Source organism: Emys orbicularis, chromosome 10 (assembly GCF_028017835.1).
Source record: "Emys orbicularis isolate rEmyOrb1 chromosome 10, rEmyOrb1.hap1, whole genome shotgun sequence".
NCBI classification, from domain to species: domain Eukaryota; kingdom Metazoa; phylum Chordata; order Testudines; family Emydidae; genus Emys; species Emys orbicularis.
Window position 1 is genome coordinate 70922651 of NC_088692.1, and position 26242 is coordinate 70948892.

At 38.9% G+C, this 26242-nt stretch overlaps 2 protein-coding genes across 2 annotated transcripts in view; one reads left to right on the plus strand and one right to left on the minus strand.

Annotated features, from left to right (window-relative positions):
* Window positions 1–21399, plus strand: part of FGF7 (fibroblast growth factor 7) — a 54840-nt gene extending 33441 nt beyond the window's left edge. The window contains exons 2-3 of the mRNA XM_065412145.1: window positions 20669–20772; window positions 21205–21399. Of these exons, the coding sequence (XP_065268217.1) occupies window positions 20669–20772; window positions 21205–21399 (299 nt within the window). The remainder of the gene's footprint in view (window positions 1–20668; window positions 20773–21204) is intronic.
* The window catches only part of FAM227B (family with sequence similarity 227 member B), a 169251-nt gene that overhangs the window by 106401 nt on the left and 36608 nt on the right, over window positions 1–26242 (minus strand). The window contains exon 10 of the mRNA XM_065412142.1: window positions 15996–16061. Within this exon, the coding sequence (XP_065268214.1) occupies window positions 15996–16061 (66 nt within the window). The remainder of the gene's footprint in view (window positions 1–15995; window positions 16062–26242) is intronic.

Below are 26242 nucleotides of genomic sequence, written 5' to 3' on the forward strand. Positions count from 1 at the left end.
GGGTATTGTTTTATTGGAGTGAAATGTGGTTTCTAGCAAAAAGAAAAATGACTAAGTACTGTAAAAGAGTTTGACCAAGAAAATATTTGTATGAAGTGTACAATGGAGACCAGTGAAAGTAAAGGATTCCTAATGAGTTGAATTAGAAATTCACTAATTTACTGTAATGCTCAGGAGAGGCACATTTTTCTTAAAGTGGCTGATACCATATACTGTTATTCACAAAACAGTTCTCTAAACTGGAATAGTACCATGGTTTTTCAGTGTAGTTAAATGAGAAGTGTCACACATGTGGTGTTTAGGTATCAAATTAAGTACCGAAAAGACTGAGGCTGGAAGTGTCAGTGCTCCAAACAGACCTACATCTTCGAGGAATGTTGCCTAGTGGCTAGAGCAGGGGAATGGGAGTCAGAACTTCCTGGATCAATTGGTAACTATACCGATGATTCACTCTGTGACTTCGGGGAAATTGCTTAGCCACTGTGTGCCTCAGTTTTCCTAAGTAGAAAGTGGGTAGAATACATACGTTAGGAAATTTGAGAAAGCACTCTATAGTATCTGTGGCTATGCCCTAAACTTAATATTAACTCAAAGTCAAGCAATATGCCAGAAAGCAAAACTACAAATTAGATATAGTCATCATAACTAACAAAATATAAGTTCATGTTAATACACAATGGGTCCGTGTCCAAAATACTTCCTTAAATTATCTTTTATTTTACAAGACTGCCTCACAAACCATATTTAACAAATCTGCCAAAATGGTTATATAGGAAGATGGGGTATTTTCCCTAAAGCATTCCTCCTTCACCAAGAAAGGGACAGATTCTGCAAAGCTTTACTAATGAGAGCAGTCTCACTGAAATCCCCACACTTCAATACTGAAGGGAGGGAGGATTAAGCTTTATGTGAGTATTGGCCTACTGGTAGACACTTCCTAAAATTACTCTGAATAGTAACAGTCAAAAAGTCTTGTAGGATTTTGTTTGTCTCTTACTGATTTCCAGATGAATGTACTAAGCTTCTGATACCTGTGCAATTTAGCTTTGACATGGTTCTGTAGAGGTATAACAGACTCATTTAAAGTTCTAGGTTATTGATAATGCAGAATAAAAGAATGAAATCCATCTTACTTTTTCATAGCTGTGTAGGAACTACAGGGCTAACCGGAGTAAAAAATATTAAAACTTTACTTTTGTCACAAAGGTAAGCATATGTGACTCTGAAAGCACGTGCAGATTATTATGACATCAGGAACAGGAGAAACTGGATGCAAAGTTCTTCTTTCTCAGTCTTTGAAAAAATGTTCTGCATAGACCTGGCCAGCAAAAACTATCCTTAGCCAACTGGAAAAAGGAGTACATATTTGAGTTCAAGTTATCTTAGTCAACATTTAATTTCTCCATCAAACTATCATCCTCTTTTGGCTAATATAGATGTGTTGTTCATAATAAGCTCAAAAACTGGCACTCTGAAAGAGGTCTTGTCATTTTAAGTTTGACACAGAGTAGCAAGAATTGAAGTCATGGAATCGGAAAATGGGAAGATGTATGTTAGCAACTGAATAAAGCAGTTCTGTATGAAAAGCCTCTTGGCATGATGCATTACATGATACTTATGGGGGCAAGTCATCAGGGAAATAACAGTTTAATGCTGGAGTCATTAAATTCTTGCGTCTGATGAAGTGGGCATTCACCCAGGAAAGCTTATGCTCCAATACTTCTGTTAGTCTTAAAGGTGCCACAGGACCCTCTGTTGCTTTTTACAGATTCAGACTAACACGGCTACCCCTCTGATACTTAAATTCTTGGCAGCCTTTATAATCTTATTTTGATCACAAACAACTGTTTTCAAGGACCTGATCCTGCAAGAGTCTGCATGCCTCCTGAAAAGTACCAAGGATCTTTCACTCCAATTGACTGGAGTGGAGCAGTTTTCAGCAACTCTCAGAGAGGCTCAGCAGCTTGCTGGATCAGTTTCAAATCATTCCTAGAGACATTCCTAGGGAGCTTCACTCTTGGTGGGACAGCTAAAACGAACTGCAGCCTTCAAACTGCCTGTCTTAGGTATTTATAGGGCAGCAATAACCATAATTAAGTTCCAAAAGGTCAGTATCTCAGATAGGCATCTTCCAGAACTTTCCAGATCAATGGATCTAACTAATTTTGTCCCTGGATTCTCATTAATATACTCATTTGCACATTATCTTATTTTCAGCCAACTCAGCTCTCAATTTTAGTCTTGATTTCCTTCGTAAATTCAGTTTTAATCTCATCCTTACCCTCTTTGTATCATCTCCAAAGCAGCTAGCTAGTAAGTAGTTTCTTTCTGATTAGTCTTGAGTGGCTCAAATTTCACAACCATCTTATCCATCAATTGTTGCACACCAACACAACACTTGGTCATTAACTTGTTCCATCTAGAAATTTTAATTAAACTGTTTAAGTATTACAAACAAGCAGAAGTGGAGAAATCCATAGATAAAATGTCAAATAAGGAAATTTTAAACTGAATAACTTCCACTTTGGTGCACTTTTGTTTATTAACTGGTATTTTTATACACCACTGCCATTGTTTGTGCCCAATGCATTTCTTAGATTATATGGAGCATCTCATACATTTAAACTGACCATAAAAGATACCATAGTTCCCCTCCCCATACTGCCTCAGTAAATCATAACTAAACCTATGATCTTCCATAGTCTATCATATGCTTAACCAAAGAGATGTCTTGCATTATACTCTGAATAGTAGTAAATATGGGCTCTGGTAAAGCATCAGAGAAAGCGAGTTCCACAATTTGAGGACATTTGACTGAAAACATACTGCCTCCAGTCCCCAAAAGAGAATATCTAGAGAATGCCATCAAAAGCACCTCCGTTGATTTTTGGAGACCGCCAGTTCCCAAACCATGTAGAAATTTAACTTGGAATTAATTAGGTAAGCAAACATTATTCAAATGCATGTAATTGGTTTACTTTAACCAAGAAGGCCTTGCATAAACTTGTTTTAATTTTGTACTTTTGTGGAGCAGCACTATGGAGTGAATAATCCTCACCACAACACAATGCCTCTTTCTTAATATGTATTCTTAACAAAGCTATTTCTCAATTTACCACAAGAACAGCAAATGTGCCAAATGCTCTCAACTGAATTTCCATACTAAAGTAACATCTGCACATAGAACTCCTTGACAAAACACTCATGATAACGAAACTATCAATATAGGTCAATTAGCCTCTTAGGTTGCTTAACCAATTGATCCTGATAAAACCACAGAAAGGCTGACATGGGATGCAATCAGTAAAGAATTTAAGGACAGTAGCATAATTAATGCTAATAAATAGGGTTTTATGGAAAATAGATCTTGTCAAACAAATTTGATTTTTTTCTGAGAGTACAAGTTTGGCTGATAAAGGTAGATAACTATGTTGACATTTATTTAGACTTTTATAAACCATTTGACTTGGTACTGCATAATCTGATTTAAAATAGTTGTGTACAAAAGCACATACTAAATAAATTAAGAATTGGCTAATGGATAGATCTCAAGAAGTAACAGTAAACCATCATAATCATCATCCATTGAGGGTGCTTCTAATGGTGTTCTGTAGAAAAGAGTTCTTAGCCCAGTGCTATTCACTATCTTTATCAACGATCTGGAAAAAAATAGGAAATCATTGCTAGGAAAGTTTGCAAGTGACACAAAATTTGATGGAGTGGTAAATAATGATTAAGGAAGTGTTGTAGCCATGTTGGTCCCAGGATATTAGAGAGATGAGGTGGGTGAGGTACACCTGAAAAAGAGTTCTGTGTAAGCTCAAAAACTTCTCTCTCAGCTGCACAAGTTGGTCCAATAAAAGATGACCCCACCCACCGTATCTCTCTAATGATTAGGGAAGTCATTTTTACAGAGCAATTTGGATTGCTTGTGGCTGGGCTACCTTGAACAACATGTGTTTTACTACTGACAAATTCAAGGTCCCACATCTAGTCAAAAAGAATGTAGGGCACACTTAATGGATGGAAGACTGAGAGCAGTACTCCATAGAAGACTTGGAGTTGTGGTGGATAAGTAACTGAACATCAGGTCTCAGAACAATACTGTGATCAAGACTGAGAATATGATGGTTGGGAAATATTGAATAGAGGCAGGAAGGTTGTATTACTTCTTAGTGAGACCATTACTGGAATACTTTGTCCAGTTCTGGTGTCCACACTTTTAAAAGGATGTTGAAAAATTGGAAGGGTTCAGAAAATAGCAATACCAATGATTCAAAGTGTGAAAATTCATCCTTATAGGGAAAGATTTAAGTAACTCATTCTATTCAGTTTATCAAAGAGCAGATTAAGAGGTAACTTGATCATGGTAGATATGTACCTAAACTGGAAGAGAAATTCTGATAGCAAAAACTCTTTAATCTAAAAAGGCAATGGCATAACAACATCTAATGCTGAGAATCTGAAGCTAGACAAATTCAGACTCAAATCTTTTTTGTCCCTTTGCGCTGGCTCCTACAATAAATGATTTTTTCATTTGTATGTCATGTCATGAAATCCAGACTCCAGTGCCATTGAATCAAAGGAAGAAGCAAAGGTGAAGGGTTATATTTAGAGAAGAAAAGAAATAGTGGATATGAGGATCAGCTGGAATACGTCTGATGTGTCAGTTGTTTTCTGTTGCCATTTGAATACTGCTTAGGAAGTGTAAATAGAAGCAACTAGAAATTTATTAAAAATGCATATATAGTATATTCCAGGTAAGTACAAGTAATTTATTTTTCTTTGTGTAAAATATGTTGATTTTTTAAATCTCTGTGTGAAATTACAGAGTTCACTAAAGTCAGTTCTGTATGGTACCTGCTGGTACAAACCTTCAATTGTTTTGCTGAAGCCGGTTTGGAATATAAACTAAAATTCTTAACTCTGTGAACAGTAATATGATAAAAGAGAATTTAATTCAATAACAAGAAAGGAAAAGAGTTCAATCTGATACATCTTTTAGATGAATACTTTTTATGTTAATTTGTATTCCACTCCATTCCGTTTGAAAAAGACAATCTCACAAAATGCTCTACTTAAAAATAGAGACTTTAAAGATGCATACAATTAATAAAAAATAATCACAACTAAAATGATACACTCAAAATAATACTGTATCTATATACAGTTGTGTCAAAGAAGGTGGTGCTTCTTAAAACTGATCTACAAATCAGTTCCATTAAAGTATGCAACTACTTTCAGCATATAAATACTGATATAGTCTTCTAGAAATACTCTTCACATTTAATTAGCCAGTTAATGAATGTATTTACTGTGCTGTCTCACATAATGCAAGCATGCACAAGTTAACATCAATAAAGTCTATGTGAAACATTTCCAAAAGTATACACAATTGAACCTCTTTTAATTTGTACTTCTTGATTGCTATTAATGCTTTAAAAAGCACAAACATTAACTTATTAAATCTTCAGAATAAAAGAGCAAATAGCATAAACTACATTTAAACTCTGTCGTAAGCAAAAAATAGAGGGTTTTTTTTTCTTGGCCTTGAATCATCTTAAAGGTCATTTGAACTCATAAACATGCATTCCCAAATTAATTAATTAGAAACACAAGTTAGCCGCAGTTAAAAACAGTTTAATTTTTATTTCACTTATTCGCCACCCAAGTCTTTCCTGTCCCATCTTTACCAATTTGAGATCCAACACAATTTACTTAAGGGCAGTGCTCACTAGATGTTTTATGTACAAGTTCCCTACAAATGCTTTTTTTTTGGTCAATACCAGTTCCTGTCTTCATAAAAATCAGCAAACTTTCTGCTTTCATAATTGGTGATTTTGATATACGGATCAAATGTGATATATCATGTGCAGAAGGTTAAAAAAACAAAGATGTTTTCATATGTAGAGATGGAAGAAAATTCTGCCATTATGAAACATTTAGAATTTTTTTAAAATACACTTTAGAGGTGTTAAAAATGAACAAACATCAACTTTAAAGGGAAAGTGCTTACAAGGCATAAGAAATAGATCCTATGGTGAATTTTGTCTTTGTCTGCCTTTCCCGAGGAACTATACCTCCTCTATTTCTTTCCCTTTCTTTCCAGCATTTAAAGGCAGTTTTAAAAGGGGAGCAAAGCAGGCTCACAGCCACTGTGATACAGGTTTCATTCTTTATCTGTAAACGTCTTCTCATAACATACACATATGCCAATCTAGAGGAACAACTGAGGGAAAAATCCATGGTAGCTGCTCTGCTTGAAAATGTTTCTGATGCCAAAACCCTCCTGCGGCAAAGGCTATAGAAACAATGGTACTTGTGAGTGGGGCTTTCATTCTGGGAGAGCAGGGCCGGCTCTGGCTTTTTGGCCGCCCCAAGCAAAAAACAAACAAAAAAAAACGGGGCGGCCAGAGCGGCAAAGCAAAAACAAAAAACAAACAAAAAAAACCCTGCGGCGCGGCCAGAGCGCGGGTGCAGGGGGACCGGCGGGGGGGGGGGGGGGGGAGAGGGAGAAGGGGGCGGCCAGGGCTACAGCAGGGGCGCTGCCACGCGGCCCCTCCTGCTGAGGCGTCTCCTGCCGCCTGCCGCGAGGGCTCCACTCTGGTCGGCGGGGAGGGAAGGAAGAGGACTGCCCTGCAGGGCGCTCTGGTTCTCCGCGCCGCCGCCACCTACAGGGCGGCCGAAGCGGAACAAAAAAAAAAAAAAAGCGGCCGTGCCGCCCTAGGATTGGGCAGAATGCCGCCTCGAACAATCTGCCGCCCCAAGCACCAGCTTGCTCAACTGGTGCCTGGAGCCGGCCCTGTGGGAGAGCAGGATCCACAGAGACATTAGGAGGAGAGAGCTATTTGCAAAAACACCAGATGATGTTGGAGTGTTTGGAAATGGAGCCATATGCATAGGGCTTCCACAGTACAAAACCTACACTTAAGAATCTTTTCCCATTGCTCCCTGGGCATTCTTGTCAGAGGGCACCCACTTTGCATACACTGATGGCCAATAAAAGACTATTGGTCATATAGGCTTCTTGGAGCTAAGGAGAAGTCAGAAGGAAAGCTAGTGGGAAAGGTGTTTTGAAGTAGGTTAGGTCTGGTTGGATGCCAAAAATTAGGCTGTTCTGACGGTTGAGCTGACAGTTCTTAGAAACAGCAAGGAACAGTTGGCGTCACATTCTCATCCTCCAAAGTAGAAAAGTGTCAGGAAAGAGTCATGTTCTCAGCATCTTGGCTGGTAAGCTGATCACAGAGAAATAAAATAATTGATCCTGCACAGTGCAGGAAAATGTGCCAGAATGTGTAAGTCCAAGATAAAAAATGATGAGCAGAATATGGAGCACAGAAAAACTAATAAGAGAACTTTTTACTGCCAAGAAGTAATCCCTGCCTTCTAGCAGGAATAAGGAGGAAACATGTTCCAACCCCTAATTCCTTTGGACTCAAACTTCATTGGGATTTTAGGGGTTCTACCAGAGGCATTAGGTCTCATGCAAGTCCCTCTTCCCCAACCACATGAGCTTTGGGGAGGGAAAACAGGGGCAGAGCCAGTCCTAGAAATTGGAGACTACCCCAACAGGAGCAGGTAACCAAGCACCTCTTTATAGCTCCCAGGACACAGGAGACGTCTTCACACTCTGCTGCCTTCAATTAAGGTTTTGGACATTTTCTCTTTGCTGACTGACTGCTTGTTTTCACTGCCTCCACCCCATCCTTCACAGTCCCTCAGCTGCCGTCTTCCTTCCCTATTCTGCTCTTTCCCTATCCTCATCTCTGCTTCTGTCCCTTCAATTTCACTCTTCCTATTCCTTTGTCTTTCCTGCTTCCTTGAGCCTATTAAATCATCCCTTCATGCCTCTCCCTTTATCCCCAATCTGTAAAATATACAAAAATCAACAAAACTCCCATCCACACCCTCAGAAGCACACAACAAAAAGGAACCAAGCTAACCTTTACCATCCACAACTCTAATCCTTCTGCTTATTTTTTGCATGCCCTTCTTTCATCCTGTGTCTGTGCAATTCTCAGCACAATGGAGCGCTTATCTCTGCTGGTGCTATTGTAAAACAGGTAATAGTAATAATACTGGTTGTTAAACACCTCATCATCATGTTGGAGATTACAGTTTGGTACATGTTTCCTCATACATTTATATATTCCACCTGGGGACTGCTCCTTTTTTATCCTGGTCATTTGTGAGTAAGGATGCAAGCATAGAGACTAACAACTGCTCAGTATGAGGCAGAGTTAAGTACATGTAATTATTTTTACACATGCGCAAACCTAACTGGTGGTGGCGTGGAAAAATGTTTCCTACATGGTAGGCCAAAGGCCAAAGAAACACTTCTCTGAAGTAGAGGAAGTATATTGAGCTACTGTCTAGTGAAGGTGAGACATAAGGAGTTCCTATCGACTTTTCTGGTTGTTTATAGCAGAGATAGTAACGCCAGAACCTTCTTTCGCAGAGTTGCTTCAATGGAATGTTATGGGTAGGTGCACTTGTGCCTCCATATTTGTGGTGGGAAGTTGTATATGAGAATCCAAGCTGCAAAAAACACATTCACTACACAAACCTATGCTCTGCTCATGGAACAGCTGCACTTTACAGTAATGCCAGCATCTGTTTTGTGGTTTGTAGGCGTTTTAGTCTTGTGGAGTTGTTTTAACCTTGTTGACTTCTTAAGGTTTTCTTGCTGTGTGTTTTCACTAATTCATGGTGAATATTTTTTTCCACGTCTTGAATGCAGTTCATTGTTTTCTACTTTCTACATTGGCTCTGACTGTTGGCCTCATACACATGGCAACACATATGACTTTGGTTGCCTTTTGCTCACCACCCATGTAGATTAAGAGTGCACATTGATCAAGGATAGCCATAATAGATTAGATTATTTTTAATTTATTTAACATAGATTCTATGCTAAGAACTACTGGATCTCAATGTCTGAAATGGATCAATATTCAGGGCCGGCTCTAGGATTTTTGCCGCCCCAAGCAAAAACAATTTTGGCCGCCCCCCCCGTTTTTTAATTACCCCACCCCCACCTCAACTCCTCCCCTTCCCCAAATCCCCAGCCCTGCCTCCTCCCCCCAGGCTCTCAAGCCTAGGAGGGAGGGAGGGGGAGAAGCGGCGCCCGCGCCGCGGCCACTCGGAGTCTCCCCCTCCCTCCTAGGTTTGAGAGCCTGGGACGGAGGGGGAGACTCCGAGTGGCCGCGGCGCGGGCGCCGCTTCTCCCCCTCCCTCCCAGGCCCTCAAGCCTGGGACGGAGGGGGAGCAGCAGCGCGCGAAACTGCCGCTCGGGATCTCCCCGCCCCCCAGGTTTGAGAGCCTGGGAGGGAGGTGGAGAAGCGGCGCCCGCCCCGCGGCCACTCGGAGTCTCCCCCTCCCTCCCAGGCTCTCAAGCCTGGGACGGAGGGGGACCAGCGGCGCGCGAAACGGCCGCTCGGGATCTCCCCCCCCCCCCCAGGTTTGAGAGCCTGGGAGGGACGGGGAGACTCCGAGTGGCCGCGGGGCGGGCGCCGCTTCTCCACCTCCCTCCCAGGCTCTCAAGCTTGGGAGGGAGGGGGAGCAGCGGCGCGCGAATCAGCTGTTTCACGCGCCGTGGCAGCAGCAGCGGAGATGAGCTAGGGCGGCCGGGGCACATTTTTAGGGCCGGCATTCTGGCGCCGGCCATGCCGCCCCTAAAAATGTGCCGCCCCAAGCACCAGCTTGTTTTGCTGGTGCCTAGAGCCGGCCCTGTCAATATTGTTCTAAGAACATTTATAGCAAAACCATGCTCTGACCTAGGTTTTCAGATTGCTCCCTTCTTCAACAGTTTCAGTATGATTATATAACAAATTGAAGACACTAAGATAATGCCACTAAAATAACGAATTAAATACTGCACTACTCAAACTGAACAACTAATTGCTGTTTCCAGACAAAAACAAGTGTAAAAGTTTCCTCTTTCTCTTCCTCTCTTGTTGGATTCTCATACTTTCATATGAAAAGAAATCGAAAGGATTGGGATTATTTACTTTTGAAAAGAGACAAGTAAGAGCAGACAAGGTAAAAGTATAGTATGGAAAAGCGTTGTTTCATAATACAAGGAGTCTTCTAATTTAAATCAAAAGGCAGCAAATTCAAAACTGATAACAAATACATTTTCACACAGTGCATAATTTGACTGTAGAACTCATTGCCACAGGATGTTGTTGAAGCCAAGAATTTAACAAGAGTATTCAAAGTGGTACTAGACATTTATCTGGATAACAAGAAGATTCACAGTACTAACAGTTAACGCTTAGAAATTTTTTTTGGAAGGGATATATAACCCTATACTTCAAGCCTTAGGGACTGGTTTGACTATTAGGTATGAAAACGAGGCTTTTATATGGGTGGATTTTTCCACATCTGCCTACTGTGTAGTTTCTTGCACCTTCCTCTGAAGTGTCCGGTACTGGCTACTGTAAAAGTCAAGTTACCACACAAAACTGATCCCAGGTCTGAGTCAGACTGGTAATTTCAAAGTTTCCTATGATTTTAAAGCAGAGAGTTCAGTGCATTTTATTATTGTCCCGCATTTCCTACTTAGCAAGCATTCCTTGCTTCCACAACTCAAAGTTAAATTATGGTCCTATTGAAGTCAATGGTAGTTTTGCCATTTAATTCAGTGGGGCCAGAATTTCACCCTTAATGTTTAAAACAGTGGTTCTCAAACTGGGGCCGCTGCTTGTGTAGGGAAAGCCCCTGGCGGGCCGGGACGGTTTGTTTACCTGCCCCGTCCGCAGGTCCGGCCGATCGCGCTCCCACTGGCCGCGGTTCGCTGCTGCAGGCCAATGGGAGTTGCTGGAAGCGGCGGCCGAGTACGTGCCTCGGCCCGCGCCGCTTCCAGCAGCTCCCATTGGCCTGGATCAGCAAACCGCGGCCTCCCTCCAGTCAGTAGCCTCCCTCCAGTCCAGCACAACCCATTGCCTTGTCCCCTTTAGCCAGTTCCTTATCCATCTTACAGCTCTTGTACCGATCCCCAGCTTTCCTAATTTAACAAATAATTTCCCATGTGGCACCATATCAAATACTATTCTGATGTCCAAGTAAATTAGATCTACTGCACTTCACTTATATAAAAAAGTCAGTTATTTTCTCAAAGAAGGAAACTGGGTTCTACCTTTAGTAAACCCATGTTGTGTTACATCTCCTTTACCATTCACCTCTATGAATTTAATTTAGTCTTTCCTTCACAATTTGTTCTAAAGCCATGCCTACTTCTGAAGTCAGACTAACAGGTCTGTAATTGTTCAGGTCACTTTTTCTGCCTTTGTTAAATATAGGTACATTAGTTATTCTCCAGTCACATTGTAGTACCCCCAAACAGATAGATTTATTAAAAATACTTGCTACCAGACTAGCAATATCTTGTGCCAGTCTTTCAGTATCTGGGACAGAAGTTATCCGGTCCCCACGATTTGAGCGCATTAAGCTCTTTAAAGGTTTTTTCCCCCACTTCAGATGTGGTAATTTCCATTTCTAGATACTCATTTCCATCAGCCATACTGCCTTCATGCATATGTTCCATATTATCATCCTTATTGAAGAAAGAAAAAGGAAAAAGAAAGGGGGAGGGAAAAATGAAATAAGAAAAACAGGATAAGAAATATTCCACTCAGAAACCTGGTTGACTGATGTCTCCTAGTTTCCTTAGGAAAGCATGTAGCAGCATAACACCAGTCATAACTAAATTACTAATAACTAGAGTTGGTCAGGAATATTTCACCAAAACATTTTTTTAAAATAGAAAATGACAATTTGTTGAAACCTAAACTTTTTGCAGAAAAGTATTGGTGTGAACAACACTTTTATCAGGAAAGGCTTCTCAGGTCAAGGGTGGAAAAAATGAGAGAGAGAGAGAGAGAGAGAGAGAGAGAGAGAGAGATACTGCTGCACTGCAGAATAGCCACCAGCCCAGTGGATAGGGCCCTCACGTTAGACACAGGAAACCCAGATCCAAGTCCCTGCTCTGTTTGGTTTGGAGCAATGACTTTAATCTGGGTCTCCACATTCCAGGTGAGTGCACTCACCACTTGGCTATTCTGGGGCTCTCTCTCTCATTTTTTCATTAAACATTAACATTCAGTCTGATACAAAACAAAACATTTGGTTTTGTTTTGTATCAGACTAAAACCAAATTTAGTATTTTTCTGCTAAACAGATTTCTTGTTTTCTGCCCAGCCCCACTAACATCATACAACTGAAGCATGAACATCTTTCAAAGAATTCAGAAAGGGCCACTGTATCTCTATAACTGCAGATTCTTGATTTATGACAAAAGGCAAGAGGAAAGACCTGCTGGGTACAAGCCATTGTCCAGTTGGTCCACCTACTACATAATTCCACTGCCATATACACATATATATCAGGGAAGAGCTGTGGCCACATTACTACTCCAGCCCAAATCCTGCTTTATTGGCCACGCTGAAGTTGTAGTCCAGATACCCAGAGACAGCCAAAGAGTCTGCTCCTCCGGGGACACTCGCATATGGTTGACACTCAGGCTATGTGCTCATTATCAGAATTTCACCTTGACTGAAAATCTGTTCTTCAAAAGCTGAATATGTCATTTTCAAACATTCACAATTTTGTTCATTTTTCAACCAGTCTTGTTTTAACTTAGTCATGGATATAAGCTACTCCTCAATGAGGAATGTTTCCATGTCAAGTTTCAAATTCAGCCATTTTTGATCTATCCATGTTGAAAAGAAATATGGCAACATTTTAGAGAGAGAAAGGTGTTTGTTTTCTTGAACATGGACATAACACAAAAACTGTGGAAGGGATTTTACTTAAAATTAGCAAAAATGTTCACTTTTGGATGGAGACTAAGCATGGAAGGTGAAATGAAGATGTTCTCAGCATGTGAAAATATGTAATACACACCCTGCATCCATGCAGCTAATGTACTTGCTGCATATACTGCAGATTTCAGATTCATATTAAAACTCCACTACACCAAGGCTGGAATAATTTGACAGATGCTAAATTTATGATCCTAATAGTTACTTGCATGTGAAAACGTTTTGCTATGCTTGTGATTTTTGTCAAGGTATTAAAATCACTGCCATATGCAGGGAGACATATTTTAACCTCATTGTTAAATTAAAAACATTCATATTGAATCAGTGACAAAATTGACCAAGTATATATGTTTTATATAAGTTTTGGGGGATTAATTACATTTTGAAAACTTTGTTAAAATTTGTAACCTAATATACTGAATTATTTTAAAATATTTTCAATTTTGAAGTCCATCATATATTATATTATTTTTAAGTCCACATTTATATATAGTGGCATATCAATGTTCTATTAACATACAAGAATACAGTGTGTGCATATTTGTTTATGGTTATGTGGATGTGGCGTATATAAACGTAACATATGGGTATATTATGCAAAGTATGTGCATATTGTATTTATATCATTATCAGTACATTATATATAAAGGTGTCAATATTTTGTTTATAATTTATTCTCTAATAGTTGAAACAATGTCATAGAAATATACACCTATTAAGAGTATCTAATGACATAATGATAGACGTCATTAGACTCTTTTCTATTTCTTACCAGTATATAACTGGTGAAACATTTATAAATGCCTGTAAGATATGAAAAGCAAAATGTTTTTATCAAAGCTACATACAAAATCATTACCCAGAACCATGCTCAGAAATTTTACATTGAATTAAAAAAATGAATTTAAATAATACAAAAGTGTTAGATGGTAAAATCAACCATTGGAATGAAATCTACTTCCACTATTGTGGAATCAATATCACTTGAAATTCAAGTAATAGCCTGTAGGGGGATAGACTAAAGTTGTAAGTTCTTTCCTAATGTAAGAATTCTGGACTCAAACCTGCAAACTGTTACTATTGCACATATACTTTGTTCTAAGTAGAGTACTAGAAAGTGACTCTGCTTATAAGAAAATAATATGATTTTTTAAAATGTTCTGCACGGGCCTAACTCTGCTCCAACTAAAGTCAATGGTAAACTCACATTCATTTCAATGGGAGCAGAGTTAGGCCAATGCTGAGCACGTTTGTAAGTTTCATCCAGTAGTTACTGTATGCAGAACTAATCCTTACATTTTTGGGCTCCTAATCAGGAAAGCACTTAAGAACATGCTTAAATTCCTCCCTATGTAAGAAAACACTGACAAGGCTTATTGACTTCAATGGGACTAAGCACGTTATTAAGCACTTTTCTGAACAGGGATGATTTACTGACTGGAGGCTTTAAGGTTCTATTTGTTGAAAAAGAGAAAAACATCTTAGATTATTTTTAAATTGTTTGATTTCAAGAAAATAATGAGCAGTTTATTTTATGTGGTATAGCACTGCTACCCTTCTTGATTTTCAAAGGATAGTTTTTACAGAGCTATCCTGTGTCTTTTGAGCTACTGTCCAAGACCTTAAAGCATCCAAAAACATTTGAGGCCATCACAGTTTCACACCCTGTCAGGGTTCCTTCCCCACTCTGAACTCTGGGGTTCAGATGTGGGGACCCGCATGAAAGACCCCCTAAGCTTATTTTTACCAACTTAGGTTAAAACTTTCCCAAGGCACAAGTTCCACCTTGTTCTTGAACAGTATGCTGCCACCACCAAGTGATTTAGACAAAGAATCAGGGAAAGGACCACTTGGAGTCCTATTTCCCCAAAATATTCCTCCAAGCCCTGCACCCCCTTTCCTGGGGAAGGCTTGAGAATAATATCCTCACCAATTGGTACAGGTGAACACAGACCCAAACCCTTGGATCTTAAGAACAATGAACAATCAATCGGGTTCTTAAAAGAAGAATTTTAATTAAAGAAAAGGTAAAAGAATCACCTCTGTAAAATCAGGATGGTAAGTATTTTACAGAATAACAAAAGATTCAAAAACACAGAGGATTTTCCCTCTAGGCAAAACTTTAAAGTTACAAAAGCAGGGATGAACCTCCCTCTTAGCACAGGGAAAATTCACAAGCTAAAACAAAAGATAATCTAACACATTTCTTTGCTATTACTTACTATTTCTGCAATACTAGATGCTTAGTCCAGATATGCTTAAGGAGATGTATTTTTCCTGCCCTGGTTCCTTGCTGACTCAAAGAGAACAAAACAAAAACACAAACAAAAACCTTCCCCCACAGATTTGAAAGTATCTTCTCCCCTTATTGGTCCTTTTGGTCAGGTGCCAACCAGGTTATCCGAGCTTCTTAACCCTTTACAGGTAAAAGAGGAATTAACCCTTTACAGGGTAAAGAGGGATTTTATGCTACCGTTAGCTGTATGTTTATGACACACCCTAATGGGCCATGTCAAACCATCCAGGCATTGTCCGGCTACGCCAGGAGGACAGGAGATACTGGATGTGCTTTAATTAGACCACAACTCTACTCTTAAATATCTGGGACTAACCATCAGATAAAATTTTACAGTGCAGGTAATTCCATAATTCTTTCCAAATACTTGTGGGGCTGCCATCAGCCTTCCCCCTTACCCATATCCTGGTCCCAGCCAACCCACTGCTCTGTATGAGAGTTAAGGGGGGCTATAAAGAAGTGGTGGGGGTTGACTCCTCACCATACCAGTTGTAGGAGCCCCAAACCCCCCTTCTCTGATCCTTTAAAGAATACCTCCTTTAAATCCTTTACCAGTCCATTTTATCTGATCACCATGTCCATTCCCTGCAGAATATCTGCACAGGACATTTGCCACAAGCTTACATGATGAATTGTGACAGTATAGCCTAATGCCCATTTCATTTCATAACTTAATAGACCCCTAACCTGCAGTAGGGAAGGCCACCCTTCCCCCCCCCCCCCCCCCCGCAAAAAAAAAAACAAAAACAAAAAACCAAACCCACATCTTGCCTAGCCCAATCTGGTGGTGAGGGAAAAATTCCTTCCCAGTCCCCTTGAGAAAGAAGCATCTAGGATAATGATAGCAACAGAACATGAGTATTTTAACTACTTACATGAGTGTGAGGTTGGGTGCTGCTGACCTGCTTCGGGTAAAAGAGGTCTGGACCCCATCCGATCACCTGTGGGAGAGAGAGCAAGATGTTTGCTGACCTGGTCTGTCTGACTGCTCCCTACTTTTTATGTGGAACAGATAATCTTGGGGGCAGAGGCAGGCTTTAAAAGGGCAATGACCCCTTTCCTCTGAGCAGGTGGAAAAGTCACCCTTGCAATTAAAGGGGGACAACTCACCTTCTTTGACAAACCAAACAAAGGTTAGTTATTTAATATGTGGTGAGGGCAATTGAAATCCTAATGGTAAAATATCTGTAAAGTTTTTTCTGGGTTATCCTTAATTATTCTTGAAATGGCACACCCATAGACTATTCTCCCCTGATAGAGAGAGATCTGAGGATATAGCAATGCAATATGGTTTTCTTTTTCCTAGCTGGCAGTAGATTTTTTGTGACATCTGATTTTTGCTCACTGCAAGAGTGTGTTTGTTTTAGGGGGAAGTAGAAGGATTGGGGGAGTTTAAAGTAAGGTATCTACAATTAGCCAGTTTTTCTGCTGACTAGTTCAGTTTTCTGTGGATATATTATGCTGGATTAAGCACTCAATCTACTGCAACTCACAGTTGAGTATTTGCTCATTATATAATTCCTGTAACACCAATGACACACACACTGCCATCCATCCAGTGCTTAATTTGTAATGAACGAGGTGCCGTGGCTCAGGCAATTGTTTTACATTCATAACTGATGCAGCAAGCCCAGAGCTATGAACTGCCAAGCCTAGATGTGTCAGGGCTGAGCCCTGGCACAAATTAAGCACTGCATCCATCAGATGATTGGTATGTAGTATCACACATTGTTTGACTAAGGGTACCTCTACACTGCAGCTGGGAGAGAGCTTCCCAGCTCAAGTAGACAGACAAATGCTAGCTCTGCTAAATCTATTGGGCTAAAAGTAGCAGCATAACCAGGGGTAGCACAGGCAGCAGCTTGGGCTAACCAGCCGAATACAAACCTGCCTGGCCACCCTGGCTATGTACTTGGGCAGGAGCACAAGCCCCTGCCTGTGCTACTCTGCTGCTTTTAGCATGCTAGGTTGAGCAGAGCTAACACATGTCGGTCTACTCAAGCTGGGAAGCACACTCCCAGTTGCAGTGTAGACATACTCTTAGAACAGGCAATATCTAGCAAAAGGAAACATGAAACAACAACAAAAGCTATAGTCCTCTTCTCAACTGAGATTGTGAGGGCCCTCTAGCCTCCTGTAGCCATAGATAGGGCCTGCTTGTCCTCTTACAGCATTCTGTTCTAGCCACAGGAGAGCATACTCTCAGCTCTCTTTTGGTTGCAGGCTTCTTCATGCACCGTGGGCCTTCATTTATATCATGTAGCCTGGAATCAGACCCAATCACTAGATGCTGTCCAGTTGGGTCAGCTGATTCCCAACACCCACCTGCTGGACTTGCATCCAGAACAGGGCTGACAACTCCTTCTCCTCCTAGCTCTTAAAGGGAGAGCACTCTGTTACATTATATGTGAGTTAATCTTGAGAGGGAGGCATGTTCTGAGCATAGGACTGAGAATCAGGAACTCCTGAGATCCAGTCCTACTCTGACACTAACTCCCTCTGTGGCTTTGGGAAAATCACTTATCACAGTCTTCTACTGGCAATAAAGATACTTTATTCTTCCCAACACCTTGTGATGTAATATTAGATAGTGCATGTAAAGTCTACCGTCTAGGGCACCATCACACAGGAGCAGAACGTCTTCAAAAAAGTGACATTCAAAGACTTAATAATGTCCCTGGCATTCCACAGTCTCTGTGGATCAGAGGGTCAAAGATTTCTGAGATAGGATCCTAATTATTTATTATATAAGCTACGAGAGCCATGTAATAATAAGCCAAAGAGTGCTTAATATATTTTTTAAATAAGAACCCTCATTTATCTCTTTTTTCTCAAGCATAGTAAAAGTATTGATTTTTATTTACAAAAAGAGGATTTTCAGGAAATAAGAAGCAAAAACCACATAATTTATTAATATAACCTGCAACTGATACTATCTTTTTACACATTTATAGAGTATAATTATAATAGCTAGGGTTTTATTCAACAAAGTCCTTCAATTCTGGCAAGGTAGGCTGTATAAAATGGCTCAGCATCCCCAATAACTATACATAATTCAGGAACCAAACAAGTAATGCCAAATTCTGCCCTTGGATACCTGAATGCAACTCCCAGTGACTTCAATGGGAGTCATGCACACACATTCCAGGGTAGGATTTAGAGATGTTATGATTATTTGTTTGGTCATATAATTCTGATTCCTGATTCTTTGACTATTCTCTCGGTATTCCAGGCAAGACTGTGGCATACCCCAATTTACTTGAAGGCTGACAGACAACATACAAGTATGAGTTTGGCATGTGTCAAAAAAACAACAACCCCAAAACAAATCAATATAATGGTGGATTTCATCACTAAATTAAGAAATAATGGGCTAAAAATTACAAATTCAGAAATTCCAAGTTTAATACAGTATCATTTTCTTAGAATACAGATTTTAGCATCTTCCCTTTTAAAAGTAATATTATTTCTCACTATATGCTGCTCTTTGACACAGCCTGTGGATCCCTGGTTTTGTACCTATGACCCTCACTCCTGACCCTGTTATTCATCAGTTGTCCCCAGTAATTATTTGAATCCTGGGTTCAGTAGCTCCTCCCCTTAGGCTAGGGGAGGGGCCTTCAGACATGGGCGGGCTTGTGCCCGCCCGCCTCCCTGCTTTTCAACAGGTACACTATCTTAGCCATCAATAGCAGTCTATTCAGGCATGTCTACTCTGTTCTGTGAAGTCATTATAAATCCTTAACTCATTTTCTTTCCACACAGATGAGAAATGTCAAACATATATTTAATTGGTTAGTTGCAGGCCAATCATCTGGTTTGAATGCTCCACTCGGGTTTCACAACCATGAAATTTAAAGTGAAAGTTAATACAATTTTTGGTGAGCTTCACTTTGAAGTTATTTGGCTCAAATCCTTTTTGCAATGCTTGCACGCAGAGTGAGACTTGTTAAAAACTTGAAAATTTTATTTGAAGTTTGGTAGATTCTACAGTGGAGTAGAGAAGTATCAGAGAACAGATAAAAGAACAGAAAAGCACAGAGTAAGGGAAGAGGCATTAGATCTGGTGGTAGGAAAAACAAAAGGAAGAAAGTATATAGGCTGGGGATGGCATGGAAGCAAAGTGAGTAGGAGGCAACAGACTAAAGAAGCAAAAGGGAAGGGTAAAGAGTAGAAGGGCAAGAGAATGTAGAAAAGGGCATATAACAGGGAGATACAGTAGCACAGATGACACCAGATTATAAAAAATTAACAAACCAAAAACCACAACCACAGCCCACACACTCCCCACTCCCACTTCACAAAAAATGAGCATAAATTTGTAAACAAAGATAAAATTAAATGGAAGTCTTGCTTGGGAGGGAGGTCTGCATCCTTCAGGTGAAAATCTCACACTATGGTGAGGACAATGTGACATTAACACATTAATTACTGTAGTGATGATGGATAATACTGCCACTGCACATTCCTGATACATAAGTGGATAGGAATGGGGATGCTGTACCATCAATCAAGAATGATCTTTGGGAAAGAGGTGGTTAACTTGGGTAAAATGCTGCCTGTCAAAGATGTAAGGTTACACCCTTAATCCTCTCTCTCTCTTGCCTAGCACACTTTGGTTAGGTACTGGATTCTGAATGGAATTGGCTGAGCTAGAAAGACCCCTCTGTAGAAAGAAAGTCAGAAGAGGAAGCTAGGTAGCAACTGTTCTGAGGATGGCCTCATATCAGAAAAGGTGTGGCCCAAACTCAAAATTACTGTATTCTTTAAACTATTAAAATACTTAAATCTGAAAACTACACAGTGTACTCTTAATTCCATATTTTTGATCAACAAAGAGTATTTTGTGTTACACTAGTAACTGTGGATATTTGTTAATAGCATCTACCAGTCAACACAAAATTAAGGCAACTCCAAATTTTCTAGGTTAAAGATATTTGAATAAGAAAGTTTTGATAGTACTGTAGCTTTTGATTATTTCTCTTCAAATGCAGATATCTTTTCAGTTCCTGACAGTTTTCAAAGCCTGTAAAGGTCAAGCAGGTACTTTATCTTCCTTAAGACACTGTGGTCTGTTTTCCATCATTTGCAAGTTCTAAGGTTTATGCTTCTTCAAGGAGGTGACACCGGTAAAATTCTCACAAATCTTTTAAATGTGATCTTTAAAAATTCTGTGAATCTTGGCTAAAACATGTATATTTCTTTCAACTGGAAACCTGAACCAGAGAAATTTTAAGAAAACAGTCTGATTCTTAAAAAATGCAAGTACAGTTTAGAATAATATGGTGAGTGGGAAACATAGCACTAGAAATTGACATGCAGAGTTAGTTGTGAGTGGGTGTGAGTATACATATATAGGAGATTTTTTAAAGAGAAAACCATGATTGATTCTTGTCTGCACTACATATGTGTAACTACATTAACTTTTTATTTTAATAACCACTCTCACCAGTTTAGGATTTTAAATAAAACCAGAAGTATTGTAGAATCATTAAGACAAACTGAAGAAGCAAATGAAGTTTACAGACCTCAATGTGTTTCTTTGCAGGTATTCTGGAAATAAGAACAGTGGCAGTTGGAGTAGTGGCAATCAAAGGTGTGGAAAGTGAATACTTTCTAGCAATGAACAAGTCTGGAAAACTCTATGGAAAGGTACTGATAATACTGCAAAGAATTTATACTATGGAAATATATACTTGTGTACATTTTCTGCTGATTTTTACATAACATCTGTGCAGTTTGTGTACATTACTGCTAGTAAGTGGGAATGTATTGCATCTTTATCCTATGGCAATGGTGGATTTTTAAGCCTGGTTATAGAAACTAAAGATTAGATCCCTAATCTTGTTTTAGTAAAAATCCTTCTCTTGTTAAATATTTCAGCTGCTACGGGAGGATATTCAAAGCTAAAACATAAAATATGTTAGTTAAGACTGAAGAGACCTCAGTAATTTATTGAGTATTTTAATAACAAACAGTATTTATTATTTGGTATATGTTCTTCCCCCAACTTCCTCACTCCCATTGTGTATTTAAAGAACAAAAGTGCTAATTTTATGCTATGCTATCATTCACTCTTAACAGAAAGTATGCAATGAGGACTGCAACTTCAGAGAACTGATTGAAGAAAACCATTACAATACTTATGCTTCAGCAAACTGGACAAACAAAGGGAAAGAGATGTTTGTGACATTAAACCACAAAGGTGTCCCTATGAAAGGTAAAAAAACAAAGAAAGAACACAAAGCATCCCACTTTCTTCCTTTGGCAATATCCTAATCATATATGATCTATAGAGAACTAGTTCCAGCAGGAAGATTATTTTTAAGAAGACTGAACAAGTAATCAAGAGAGGCTGGAATACTACTGAAAAACTGAACAAGCTGGACTTGCGCATTTATGTTTATTTTAAAGAGACTTCATTAAAAAGATTTGAAAATATACACAAAATCAGATTTAGTAACTAAAAGTTGTAAAAAATTGTAAAGAGTTGTACAATCATTATGTTAGTAATAGTAACTGGGTAGTTTCTTAAATTAATTTACCCTTAAGAGTAAGTCATGACTTGATTATCTGATGATGTTTTATTTAAAAAACCTATCTGCTTATTAAACTTGGCTGCTATAATAATAATAAAGCAGATGATAATGTTATGTAAAATATGTTGGACTTTAAGGCTGCTGGAATGATTTGTCAGATTATCAAGTCAATACTAAACATGGAGATTGAGCAGTATTTTAAATAGTTCCCAGAGAAACTGATAAACTATACATAAACTAGGATCAGAAAAAAACCTTAAATCTTGTAAATTTGTTACTGTCATATTCCGATTAAAAAAGCTTGTTTGGAAAATTAAGGTTGCACCACTACAAAATGTCAAATGTATTAACAAGAACAAATACCTAATGCTGCTCTAAAAGATGTTTCAAAATAGTGTATGTAAAATAATAGGAATAGGGAATAAATAAAAATGTACTTCATCTCACTTTCCACAAAATAACATTTTATATAACGACGAAGTAAAAATTCAGACATCTTAAGGTTTTTTATGTAACATAACCTATCTTTTGTATAATTCTTGTTAGGGCATATGGCTTTTAATATTGTTTTTCCACCGTTATTCATGCTTTTTCTCTTGTTACAGCATTAAACTTTATTTTAAGTTATATTTGAACTTTATTGTTCTAAGTTATTTAAGTTGATGTTATTTATAAAAAAAACTTATTAAGCTGCATCTGTTTCATATGCTTTTAATTCTAAAGGAATAACAAAATGGTCTGGCTGAGCTGCATTGGTTTTTTTCTATGACCAGACACAAAGTCTAGTACACAACACTCTTGCCAACATGCCCTGGATGTCAGACAAAAATGACAGCCTGCAGCAATTCTTACAAATGAAGTCTCACAGGGAACAACCCAAAAATGTAAAAAATCTTTTGCCACATACTCCCGCCAATTAAGTTTGATAGTATTCCCAGAGTTACAGCAGATATAGTAAGGATGTAGATATTGGGCTACATCCTCAGTTGGTATAAATCAGCACTGAGTTCTATGGAGCTACACCAATTTACACCACCTGGGGAAATGGTCCAGAATGTCTAGCCAATAACAATGAAACCTCATGACACTAGAGATTTAAATCCTCTATCCACAGATGTAAAGCAATAGTTCAATAAACTATTGCCACATGAATAGTTCAGTGTCTCTCCTTTAATTCTTGCCCTCGCTCTTCAGTCTGGCAACAAATTTGCCAGTTAATATTATATGAGTACTTGTCTGCTATAGGAAATGGACAGAGATCACCAAATAATTACACTAAAAAGCAGCTGTTAGACGATCACCATTAACCTCAGATAGATTCAAAGCAGTTTCCAATGGAGTTAAAAGCTCAATTTTCCGCTACAGACACTTGAGCTGCATCTACAGTAGGGCGTTTGCCAGTATAGAAATGTTTTTTAAAAAAAAAATCACACCCTTAACCAACATTACTATACTGGCAAAAGTTTCTAGAGCAGACCTGGCCTAGGTTAGTTCAAGTTTTGAAAGCAAAAAATAAAACCCCACTAACATTGTTTGTGTTTAGCTACTCTATTGAAGCTGGATTTAAAACGCAACCATATGCCAACATGCTTAAAATTAAATCCAGAATCAGAGTTGGCTTTTCTAAAGATCTTATGATTAGGTAATTCAAACAAAGAGCAGTAAGATCAAATGTTTCTTAAACTTTGTTGATAATTTTTATTTGCACTTTTTGATATTTGCCTTGCCTATTCGGCTGACATTGTGACACCTTGAACTATCTGTATAAGATCAAGGATCAGAAGAGGCTGAAAATCTATGTTCATGTTGCAAAGAAGACTGCCAGCTTATAAGGAAAGATGCTCAAGATCAAATGAAAACATTTAAAATCATTGCAATGTAATTAACAGGCCAGATCATACTCCCTTTGATCCATTCACAGAGGATCATTCACACACGGATCATCACCTTTATCTGTGGAGGGAAACTACCTAGCCCAATGTTTGTTAAATGTTTGAATACAAAAAGTATTATAAAATGATAAATATTATTGGCATGGAGAGGTGAAACGTCATTTTTCTATATGGACTAGCCTACCTGTTTGATTTTAAGGGAATTCTGCATGTGAGATTGCTGTAGAATGAAGCAGTGTGTGGGCTCCATACTCACAGCCACTGTTCTCAGTCAGAACCACTGGATACGTGCACTTTTGAAAATCTGGCCATGCCATTTAGGTGCTTAAATAGGAGATGAGCTCTTTTAAACATATGGACCCATAAGTAATTTCATACTCATACTTTTGGAAGAGACGTATTGTAAATTCTCAGTTATTAGATTTGTTTCTCTAATCAAATAAAATTAGATTTTAAAATTAATACTATAATTGCAGTTACATTTAAAATTTTAAGATTTTAAATCACTGACTAATAATTAACTATTCTGGATCAGACTGTGCCCCCAAGATCTTCATGGATATCTTTTCCCCCCTTGTGATTGGACTAGTGTTAGGTATAGGTGGAGCCGGGTAGATGCACAGTGTCCCCTCACCAGTTCTACAGGTGCACACAAACCTCACCCTCCCAGATGGCATGATTAAAGACAAAGTGGCCAAGGTGATCCTTGCAGAGTTTATTTTCCCTTAGCTCTGTCCCACAAGGTTTACTGTGTGGAGAGATCCAGTCCTCTGTTATTTGAAATCAACTTACTTAAAACGATTTTCTGTAATATTAGTGCTCATGTAATTTAAAATCTTTCCTGTCTTTTCCACTAAAAGAATAGAATTAGATATGTTCCAAGGACTATGATATATATTTATGTACTATTTCTAACATTTTCCTGACATTAATGTGTAGAGAGCATCCCATGAAGTTCTCAATTCTATCCAAGTTCAAGTGCTTTATAAAACAAATCGTTATTTCAAATTCATTTGTACTTTAGCAATAAGAGCCAAAACTATCAAACCATCTACTAAAGAACAAATCTGACTACTCAAAACTAATTTACCAGAATAAGTAATCTAAGTTAGTATTTTTATTCTACAGTACAAAATAGACTTTTGGAACCAACCTTTACTCAAGGGTCAGTGATAACACATACTAAGAACTTTGTTCTCTATTGTGGTGCACGTACATGATGTATGGAAACTTGGTGAGGTTAAAAAAAAGTCTGTGCTGGGTAACCAGGATCGTTACCAGGATGCCAACATTTATGAGATGCCATTTGTACCTATCATCCAAATTACTCTGCCAGACCCTCGAATGCATCCCCATATGCTGCTGAATTGGTTCTGCAGTAGACAGAAGTGCTATGTTGCCTCCCTAGGTGGAGCTATGGTAATTGAAGATGTTTTAGTGCTTCAAAAGAGCTCAGCAGAATATAAGCTGTCTGAAAGGAGTCATATATGGGAGTGACAACAGGGAATCACAGATAGGATATAAGTCAGAGACAATGGGTAAAAAAAAGTGATAGTTTGTGCAAAGAAAAGGGAAGGGAAATACAGCATTGTTATGGGGGAGGAAGGGAGAGAGATAGCTCAGGTACAAAGGGAAGGAAAGCGTCTACACAGGTGGAAGAAGAAAACAACAATAAAGAGGGGGGGAAAGGGCCGAGATTATGGGAGAGTAGAGAAGAAATAAATAAAATAAAGAAACAAGGGTTAACAGATATAACCAGAAAAAATAGAAGATGGATAAAATGGAAGAGGAAAAGAACAATAAAACAGAAATAGAGGAATAAGAGGGATAATAAAGGATCAGATCCTCAGGTGGGCTGTGGTCACTTTGTGCTGTCCTGCTGTCATACTTTGGATGCAAAAGCTGAGTAAGTGGTTCAGGGAGGATCACCCCAATTGCAAGGGTGATCCTGTAGCAGCATAGAGTCAGCACAGGGCCTTATATTCCGCACTGATCTCCTTGCTGTAAACTTAGCAGAGAAGAGCAGTGTGGTTACTGAAAAGGGGCCATGACTGGGAAATCACTGTTATGCCTTTCTCCTGGGTTTGGCCTTCAGTTCCTTATGGCCTTTACAGGCCAGTGTAACTTAGAGCAGTCCTTAGGTTGCTCTAACCCAGTGCATAGTGGAAAGCATGCACAGTGAAGCACAAAGATCAGGGCAGCACAAGTGGGAACTTTACACTGTCTCCTAACTTCCATTCGATATTATGCAAGTATCTAAGGATCTGATCCTGAAAATCCATCCCACAAGAAAATATACATCTTGTCAGTCTCAAACCTGAAAAATGAGTTTGGATGTTAGAAAGTGGCAGAGGTAATTAGCCAAAACTGACCAAATCAAAGGTAAGAAGATCCTAAAAATGTAAAGATAGAAAGACAAAGGAAAAGAAGAAGGAATAGCTGTCAGATTTCTTTTGGTATTAAAATATTTCCAATTTACTCTTTTTCAAATATTTTTGAAGACAATCCTCACATCAATCCCAGTATACAATTGTATTGTATACAAGTGGGGTGCAAACCCTTCTGTCAGCCCAGCTGCTTCCCTTGCCATCTATTTTTTCACTCCCACTTCTGGCACCTTTTCAATATAAATTAAGTGCAGTTCTAGTAAATGTATCTATCTGTAGTTCAATGCTTTGCTGTTGAACTGCA